We start from the raw sequence: 9,908 nt of genomic DNA, 5'->3' as shown, positions 1-9,908 counted from the left end.
CTCTCTCTCTCTCTCTCTCTCTCTCTCTCTCTCTCTCTCTCTCTCTTTCTGTCTCTTTCTCCCTCTCCCGGGTTCCTCTCTCGACGCATAATCCCAACGTGTTGCGCAACGACGATCTATACGCAACATACGACGATTTAACGCGAGCACGCGGGATTGAACTTTAATGACTTGGTATACAAATTTTGTCGGAGAGGGGAAGCGCAAATCCGCTCGGATTTACGTCGTAACGTTCAAACGAGGCATGCATGATCCAACAAGTTGCGCGACAAACGCCGCTGTGCCGAGTATGCGCGTGTGGCAGCGTGTAAAATCAGCTTTTACATACGCTACGGCAAAGTAAACTTACCTTTATAAAGCAAGGAATGCACGATGCCTGTAGAGAGACATGGTTTCTGGTTATTATCTTGAATTCCTCGGGTTAGAACGTCCACAATTTATCTTGTATGAAAATATGATATAAAAATTGACTAGTATCTAAGGAAAATTATAATAAAATATGTGATGTTTTCGGAAATTGCAGAAGCAATACTGCAGCAGATATCAAATTATACTATTAATACGAATTTCTACAGGTATTCGATAACTATGAAAATGTAGAATATAAAAATGAACGATAAACGATTTTTTCCCGACGAGGGTATTAGTCAAGAGTCCAATATTCAGGTGAAATTCTGTCATTCCGGTGGAAATTATCAGCCTATGAATATTTCAAATGCTACTCCCCATAAACTCATTCCATAACTGTTTGTAATGCTTCTTTCATATTCCATTCCTCTGGAACCAAATCTTGAGCAAACTGTTGGATTCTGCGTGGGTCGATTGATACGTTGTTTCGAAAGAGACGGGGTTACGACTCTCAGGATTTCATCCACTCCCGTTCCTTTCAACGAGAATTTAATTTGAATTGCGACGACTCCGTAATTAGCTGCTCGAATGTCAAAGATCCTCCAAGAGATTCCGACGAAACGTTTGAAGATTACCCCGATATATGATAACGTTGACATGTACAGGAAGCAACATTTCCTCCGCTTGTGCATCTGAGTGGTACGCAATCGGCAGAAATCACATGTAACTGAAACGATCGCTTTCGCAGATGCACAACGAGCTCGGTGCGAGGGTCACCACTGCCTGCCTGCAGCTGCATGGTCAGGACAGGGACGAAGAATACGTTCTGCCGCCGGGTGCCGAGATAGGAACACCAATATTCGAGCTTTACTTGGCGCTTCAAGACTTCGTGAAGTAAATCTCCCTTGTTACGGCCACTCGTTCTCATCGGCGCGAAATTTGCCGCATAAAAATAAATTCCGCGGAGACGATCTATTGTATGCTTTTTGCACGCGTTGTATCGAGCATACGTAGTGGGGCGATAAAACTCTTGGCGAATTATGCGAGTTTCGCTGTCGAGGGGAGAGACGAGACGACGCGGTGGTAGATGTCGTAGTCGCACATAAAACTCATCGCTTTCAGCATGAAGGAGAATCTACCGCAATCGGATCATAAAACTTTGGCGATCTGCAAGTATTACGAGTGGTTCAGACCAGCTGTCGACAAATGGTTGGATCTGGCGAAACTCAAGGCGGTCCAGAGGGTGCGAAGGGCGGCGGAGCTCGATCGGGTCTGCATCGGGGACTCTGCGTTGTTCAACTACATCGTCAAGCACAGCACGTCGGCGAACGACGTCACCGTGTGCTTTTATCAGGTGACTTTACTAATCCCCCTTATTCTTAACTTATCCTCTTAAACGGAGAAAGTATTGTAAAAACGGAGAAAGTATAAGTAAAAATTACGTCAAAATTATATTTCTTTTCGCGATGTTTTTTATAGAATTGAACTGTACTGAAGTTATAGCACAATTATTTTTACAGAAATAGTAAAGTCTGTACTAATAATTATCACTTCGCATTTGTCTCACGTAAGATTCTTAAATTTCTATTCTTAGATAGAATAGATCCTATTCTTAGATAGAATGGATTCTATTCTTAGATAGAATAAGTTAGATCCAAGTTTTTTAGTTAAATTACGATATATGTGACATTTATATATGTAACATTTATATTTTATTGTAATCGTGATTTAATTGAAAAAAAAACTTTCATCTGACTCTGAATTCAAATTTAAGTATCTCACTTAAGAAACGAGTTTTAAATAATAAGTATTAACACTGCCCTAAATTAGGTTGACTTTTCATCTGATATATGATATAAAAACATTCAATTAATTACGATTTGAGACAAAAAGTCAAACATAGATTTTTAAACAAATATAGTATAATTTCGGTCATAATTCAGTATAATGCAAGATTACAAAAAATTTGGTCACAAAATTTTCTTATATGCGATTTGCATGCATGTCGATAATATTATAATGATAATTAACACATGTCCCTCTCTGGGAGATTGTGATAGCAATAATTACATACAACATGCAATTTTCTTGCGAACGCGTGTATAGATCAAGGAATTCTGGAAGAAGCTGGCATGGCCGGATCTGTTGGGATCTAATAACTTCGTGCTAAAAGTCATTGATGTAAGTAAGCATGAGATTGTTTCCTTAAGCGCCCCGACAGTCATGATGTATCGCGGAAACTTGGCCGGGAAAATTGCGCACACGAAATTACCCATAGAAGTTTTTCAATTTCCGTACCACGGAAATATTCAAGGAAATCCATAGAATAGTTTTTCTAGCTTACTAGAGAGATGAATAGATTCTCTTTACCGTATGGCAATTGTACAATATAATGCAGCCTGATGATACAATCAGTCGAAAAATTCGCCTTGATTTTTAATACTTTCGTCGATGACAAACCGGCGATCACCTTCTACGAGACAAAAGTATATAAACGCTGCTAAAACGTCGATGAAGAAAAACTACAAGGCGATTATTTGATTAAGATGCCGTCTCCATACAATTCGAAGAACATGAAGTACAATTCGATTAAAATATCGAACCAAACTTTTTCCATTTGCTTTTTTCAAATATAATTATATACACGATATATCTTATACAGTGTGAGCCAGTAACTACTGTCATTTAGAATATCTTCGAATCAAAAGTTAAAGGTGATATTCAGATTTTTTAAGTTATTCTACTTAGAAAAAAAGCGTTATCACATAAGACGCTTTTTTTCTCCTAGTGGTAGTAGAGTAACTTCGAAAATCTGAAGATCAACTCTATTTTCTAGGTGATAATAGTGACTGACTTGCCCTGTCCAACTTTCTTTAACTCACCCGATATAATTATACACGATATTTATACACGATAATTACATACGATAATTGATATTTCCATTGCGAATATATGCAACACGGCGTAATATACGAAAATTCGCAATTCTGCTGTAGGCGATATGCAGTTCCGCATCGTACTACGCGGAGATAACTCATCAGAAGTTGGCAGATAGCGGGTACTACGAAGACCACGCGCAGTATAAGACCACGGACGAGGTAATTGCCTTTGAAGATAGTGGAATCGCCTCGCTTCCGGACGGAAGCGCGATACAGAGCGTTTCCTTCACGGAGAAAGCGACATGCAAAACACTGCCTGCCAAACGTGCTTGACTCGCGGCGCTTTCAGATGTGCGTGGCCATCAATGGTCTCGAGTATGTGAGGAGGTGGCTGTTGGATCTGGGGGACGAGCTGCGCGTAGAGCAGATCCTAGTGGCTCTGGAGAATCAGGCGGGCGAGTCCGTGCGGATGCAGTGGCGAAACGCTCTGCTGACGCCGCTGGAGCAAACGCCCGGACAGATGCTGCACTACATCAATCAGATAATCTCGAGAATCGGGGCAAAGGTACGTGGGTCGAGATAAAACACGGCGACGAGAACGCGGATCGAAGCAGCAGAAGATATATAAGATTGCTTGCCTAAGTTTCAAACTGGATCTCCGCAGTAACACGATGCCTCTCGTTTTGTAATTTGCAGCATTGTCGTAGATATTTCATTTCTCAACTGTCACGCTGCAAAGCGGTACCTCTCAGTGCTCTTTCCAGAAAGTTACCGGGTCAGCACGAGTAATTTACTTTCTTGTTTCGAAATGACCCTCTTTCCCTCTCTCTCTCTCTCTCTCTCTCTCTCTCTCTCTCTCTCTTTCTCTGACTTGTTCATTTGTTCGAATGTATAATTGCTATTACGACGAAGCAATCAGAAACATCGATGATAAACTAGGAAATCATCGCGACTATAATTTAAATTACAACGTAAAGATCAAAGTAAACGATTATTTTATCGGCAATTTATACCGTACACCATCTCTTCCCGGTTCATAGATGAGGCCGCCTCTGAAGAAGGCGATGTTCCACTTGGCTTGGTCCCCCGATAGCTTACCGACCACGGAGGCGATCACGCCTCTTATTGAATACCTGGACGTTCACCTGGTGGCACTTAACAGAGATTTGATGCCTGCGAGCTTCAATCGCGTTTTGCACGAGATTTGGGAAGTGGTCCTCAGCGAATTGAGCAACCAAATGGACGGCAACGCCGAGGTAATTAGATCACAATCATATGAGAACATCAATTTTTTTTTCTCTACTTGCTTAAGAAATTTGATAAAATTATATAAAAAAAATCTGTATGACTAAATCATTTCTTTTTCTTATTTTTTGAATGATGAAATTAAATAATTAAATAATTATCAAAAAATAAAAAGGCATAGATAAATTTAAATAAATATTATATAATCGTCTCGTATAATATTTAAAGATAAGTTACGATATACAAAGAGGGTGTCCCGCATAAGACGTATCAAAAGAAAAATATAAGTAGAACAGATAAAAGTGAAAAATATGGTAGAAGTCATTTTTCGGACAACTACGTAAAATTTCGAGTTATTAAATAAAATAAATGGACTAATTAGAGCGCGCAAGGTGGGCCGGCGATAAAAAGGCCGATTGCTCGCGGGCCTATCAAATAGGTCCAAAGGACTATGTCTTAGATCTGCATAATAGACCACCGAGCAATCGGCCATTATCTTCGCCGGCCGCGTCGCGCGCTTTGATTAGTTCATTTTATTCAATAACTCGGAATTTTACGTGGTTGTTTGAAAAATGACTTCGACCATATTTTTCACTTTTATCTGTTCTACTTATATTTTTCTTTTGGTACGTCTTATGCGGAACACCCTGTATATATGTATATGAAAGGAAAGAAATTGATGACTTTTTTTGTTTATGTGAGCCGAAAAATATAAGAAATGTTTTTTTGAAATTTTAATATATTTCTATCATTTTCTATCGGCCTTTTTAAAGTGCGTAATGACAAGAAATATTATTACACTTATACACGTACATGAAATAATTTTCACCATTCGCTTGTGACGCGTGAGTGCGCGAATAATCAAAATTATGAAAGACAATTATGCGATGAAAGAAGATAAGGGGAAGTTATCGTTCGCAGGACAAACCGAAGATGTTCTACGAGAGACTGCACGAGGCGCTCGACTTGTTGGTGAAGTTCTTCCACGCTGACGAAAGAGGTTTGCCCATGGAAATGCTGCGTCGACAGAGTTTCATGAACGCTGAGGAACGTCTTCAGTACCATAAGATGGACACGACCTTCCTGATTGATCGATATTACCAGCAACGTCTTCTGGTATGCAAGGCGCGCGATATCGTCGAAGTTAATCGATGAACTCATCGTCGATTGCTTCTTCGATTTAATTAATTAATTCAGTTCAAAGAGGATCGTCAAAGAGTGCCTTACGCTCTGCTTTTCAGGATCAATTCAACACGGTCACCTACGAATACGGAGTCTTGACGGTGCGAGCTTACTTAAATCACGATTCCCTCTGTCTCGAGGTGATAAACGCCAGGGACGTCATACCGTTGGATCCGAACGGATTCAGCGATCCCTTCGTGATAATTGAATTGTTACCGCGACGAATGTTCGAGCATTGCGCCGAGCAGCAAACCAACGTCAAGAAGAGGACTCTGAATCCTATGTTTGATGAGTGTTTCGAATTGTGAGTACGTCCTCCCGCACTGTCGCGACATTTACTCGCTTGCAAAAGTGGCATCTGAAAATTATTCTTACAATTCACATGTTATATTAACCCGTCATTGGAAAGGTACAATTTGATGAATTTTTCCTTTTTTCTTTTTGATTATATTTTTATAATTTCTCAAACCTTGTATAATCTCTCATGATTCTGTGGAATATCAAAATTTAATAAAACTAACAGCTAACAGAAAAACATTCTGAAGACATTACAAAAATTTTAAAAGAACAAAATGGAATGTGTGGCATCTTTCAGGCGACGGGTTAATTTATTCTCAACAAACGTAACATATTTATATTAATAATCATTGTGTATGCACATATATTAGCATATTTATCATATGATCTATTATATCATCTATCTAACACACAGTGTTATACGACATTATCTTTATTTGAACGTCAGACGCTCGGAACAGATCGAAAAGATATTTAACTTTAATGCGCTCTTTTTATTTCAAGCTCGGTGAGCGTGGAGCAATGTCGCGATCCCAACGCGATGGTTCTCTTTACGGTGATGGATCACGACGTTCTCACGGCGAACGACTTCGCCGGCGAGGCTTTCCTGGGACTCAGTACTATACCCGGCGTCGCCGACACGAACGCTAGCATAGACAATTTTCATGGCCTCAAGCATCAGGAATTACCGCTTATGCACCAGAAGAATCGGAGTACGTGACCAGTCAAATTTCACACGATCTTTTGTGATTTCACACCTTCATGTTCATAAATTCACAAATATGGATCTGTAGATGTGGAAATTTAAATCTCTCGCGATTTGTGGCTTTGTAAACTCATGGAAATTCATGAAGTGAATTTTATAAGAAAAATTGAGGTAAAAGTATTTTAAACGACTTTTTTATGTCTGAGATATATTCCAGTTTAGCTCTTAGAAATTAAGTTGTTTCATAGTTGGAAATTTGTATTTTCAATTATTTAGATACTACAAAAGAGATTTGTGATTTTATAAAACCATGGAAAGTCATGATGGAGTGAATTTTATAAGAAAATTATGTATGCATAAATGAATTTTTTAAGAAAATTCAGATAAAAATTATCCTAAATTGTTTCTATATTGTCTCTATCTATTTGATTTATATTGATCTGAGATATATCTCAGATATAAGGTATAATTTAGCCCTTCAAAATTAAATCGCTTCATAATTAGAAATTTGTATTTTAAATTATTTGGATATTAAGACGATTTACGAGTGTTTGAATAATTTTAAATGCGACTTCCAAGAAGATATTCGAGCCGTTTCGTGACTTTGACTGTGTCTTTCGCAGACCAACCGATCCTTCAGATTCTGGAAACCCGAATCGGTGACAAAATGGCCCTCGACTTTGTGAAGAAGCAGAAACAACGATTCGCGACGACGTAAACACATCCGGCGCCGACGAAAGACAAGAAGATGGAAGAGGAATAAGAAAGTCGCGGCGGTGCGTCGTGTACGCTATGAAGACTTGCACACTAATCTTAAGAGTCAATGGAAACTGAAGAGGAGGAGGAGAAAGAGGAGGAACTCCATCCCTGCGATATATCGTCTACTTTCAGTCCCACCCTCCCCTTCCCTCCCCCTCCCTCACTCTCACTTTCTCTCTCTCTTTCTCTCTATCTCTCTCTGTCACACACTCTATCTCCTTCTGCCTATCCTTTAACCAACCTTCATTCCAAAGATCCGTCAAGATCTATCTCAGTGTAAATCGTGTTGAATATAATTGGTGTTGGTTAAAAAAAATAAGAACGTAAAAGATGAAAGAAATAGTAAGAACACGACGCGGAGCGAAAAAGAGGATCAAGAAAGATATATCAGAACTATTTTTGTGTCGAAGAAGCTAGTGAAGTTGGAGCGATGCAGCGCATGCAGAAAAACAGTAAAGTCTGTCTACGGTACGACGTAGCTAAGGATAAGTGTCTAAGAGTCGTCTCGCCGTACACACGAAGCGACGCCGGAGCAACCACGTCAAGTTACCGTTTACTTTGCATTTTATACAAAGAGGTCGCGGATAGTTGTCCGAGGACTTTGTGTGAGAAAGCGCGAGAATCCCAGGACAGAGGAGGAACCAATCGCCGGGAAACCGAGAAAGCACAAGGCTCCCCTTCGTCTGTTGAACATTAATCGCGAGTTTTCACGAGATGCGAATGTAGCAAATGCACGCGCGATGACTCTATTCGTCACGAGCCGAATTATTTTCATCACAAGCAGCTGCCGTGAGAAAGCGAGTCATTGCGAGGGAAATCCCGCTTCCACTGCGCGGAATTGGTTCACGGCGGAAAGCGCACGGGAGAAGAGCGAGTCTGTTCGCTGTTGAGTCGGCTCGAGTTAAATTGGCCGTCGTTCTTCGCGAGAATCGCACATTCTCACGACTTAACCGAAATCCTCCTTCTCCTCGGACAAACTCAACGCACAACGAACATGTAAACGTCGTTAATGAGCGAGTTAATGAACTCGGATGTCAATCGAGTCGTTGAATGGAAAATTAAGGATGCCAACGGTACAAAATCAGAAGTGTATATCGAGCTGGAATGCCGTTCTCTCGTCAGGGTGTCGCTCGTTCTCTAAATTTCCTCGAGTGGAAACTTATCTCTCAAAACGAGTGAAAAGTGGTAGTATTTTCAGACGAAGAGATAATGAAGATACCGCCACTCAAAATCGCAGAGATGAATATTTCATTTAAGCTTAGAGCGAATGCAGGGGGTCGATTATGTATCTCGAAACGGAGTAAAAATTATAAAAGTGAGCAAATTCACTAGGCATTGACCAATAAAAGTTACAAATATTCAAGTAAATATGCTCACATTTGTTATTTTCACTCTGTTTTCAGATACACAATCGACCACCTGATCTTATACAAGTGAATGTTTCGATAGATTGGAATAAATTTGTTCTTGTAACGGTGAGATACATCAAATTCATTTTCGAATTTCGAGTGAAAATATTCACTTAACGATTCAGAATGGAAAATTCACTCTGAGCGAAAAGTCACTCAAATTCGAGTGACTCGACCGTAACTCTACTTTCGAATGAAGTTTTACATTTTGACAAATTTCGCCGAAACTTCTTCATTGTTTAATTACATTCCACTGTAAAAAAAAAGTTTGAGTGGATTCTGACTCCATGTGAGTGAGTGCTTCAATCGATCAGAGTAAATATATTCCTATAATAATGGAGCACATCAGATTTGTTATTCCATTTCGAGTGAAAATATTTACTCAACAATTCACAGTGGAGAGTTCGTTCTATTCGAGTGAAAAGTCACTGGAATTCGAGTGAATCGATGGTCTACTCCTCGAAACGAGGTTTCACTCGAAGAAACTTCCAAGAGCACGATAAACTCGCGAGATTACCTTTCACCGAGTATTTTTTCACATACATATACCCACAAATATTTTCACATACACATGCATATACCCGTAAATAAAACCGCATTTATTCCTCGACAGTCCAAGTAAGAAGACGCTTTTCCTCCCCGACGAGCGAGCCGCCGTGCCGCTCCGGCGTCGCTTCGACGGCGCGGATCAAGCCGAGAGGGTGGATATATGATATTTTTCTTACTCGTCATTGGCTATAAAGTCTCTTCCTGTCTTTCCATATCATGTTCGACACTACGCTGCTACTCGGGGAAGCTACAGAATTACCGACACGTGCGCGACATTTCTCGCTCGGATGTGGACACACGCGGATTCGTGATCGATCAGCGTCGAGACGCTCCCTCTCGCGTCACGGATCTCTCGAATGCTCTTCACTCAGTGATCCTTTTGAAAACATCAAGAAGGATATGAGATTCGAGAATACGTCCAAATCGATCTAGTCCCGTCTTTGCGATCACAAAATCGCAAGCAGGTGTCTCACTTCTCGCGCCCTCTCTCTCTCTCTCTCTCTCTCTCTCTCTCTCTCTCTCTCTCTCTCTCTC

At 40.3% G+C, this 9,908-nt stretch overlaps 1 protein-coding gene across 4 annotated transcripts in view; it reads left to right on the top strand.

The window, feature by feature from the left end:
• The window catches only part of LOC116841695 (BAI1-associated protein 3), a 124,636-nt gene extending 114,734 nt beyond the window's left edge, over positions 1–9,902 (top strand). For 3 of the 4 annotated variants that reach the window (XM_032809963.1, XM_032809961.1, XM_032809962.1), the window contains 10 exons: positions 1,097–1,242; positions 1,471–1,702; positions 2,455–2,529; positions 3,345–3,446; positions 3,577–3,792; positions 4,268–4,483; positions 5,394–5,588; positions 5,714–5,958; positions 6,456–6,664; positions 7,281–7,375. In XM_032809963.1, the coding sequence (XP_032665854.1) occupies positions 1,097–1,242; positions 1,471–1,702; positions 2,455–2,529; positions 3,345–3,446; positions 3,577–3,792; positions 4,268–4,483; positions 5,394–5,588; positions 5,714–5,958; positions 6,456–6,664; positions 7,281–7,375 (1,731 nt within the window). Of the gene's footprint in view, positions 1–1,096; positions 1,243–1,470; positions 1,703–2,454; positions 2,530–3,344; positions 3,447–3,576; positions 3,793–4,267; positions 4,484–5,393; positions 5,589–5,713; positions 5,959–6,455; positions 6,665–7,280 lie in introns of all 4 variants that reach the window. The other variant, XM_032809960.1, reaches the window with a different exon arrangement.
• Positions 9,903–9,908: the final 6 nt, after the last annotated feature.

Source organism: Odontomachus brunneus, unplaced genomic scaffold (assembly GCF_010583005.1).
Source record: "Odontomachus brunneus isolate Ranch 3 - 2012 unplaced genomic scaffold, Obru_v1 Obru_scaffold_017, whole genome shotgun sequence".
Classification (NCBI taxonomy): Eukaryota; Metazoa; Arthropoda; class Insecta; order Hymenoptera; family Formicidae; genus Odontomachus; species Odontomachus brunneus.
This window is presented reverse-complemented; position numbering and strand designations above follow the sequence as displayed.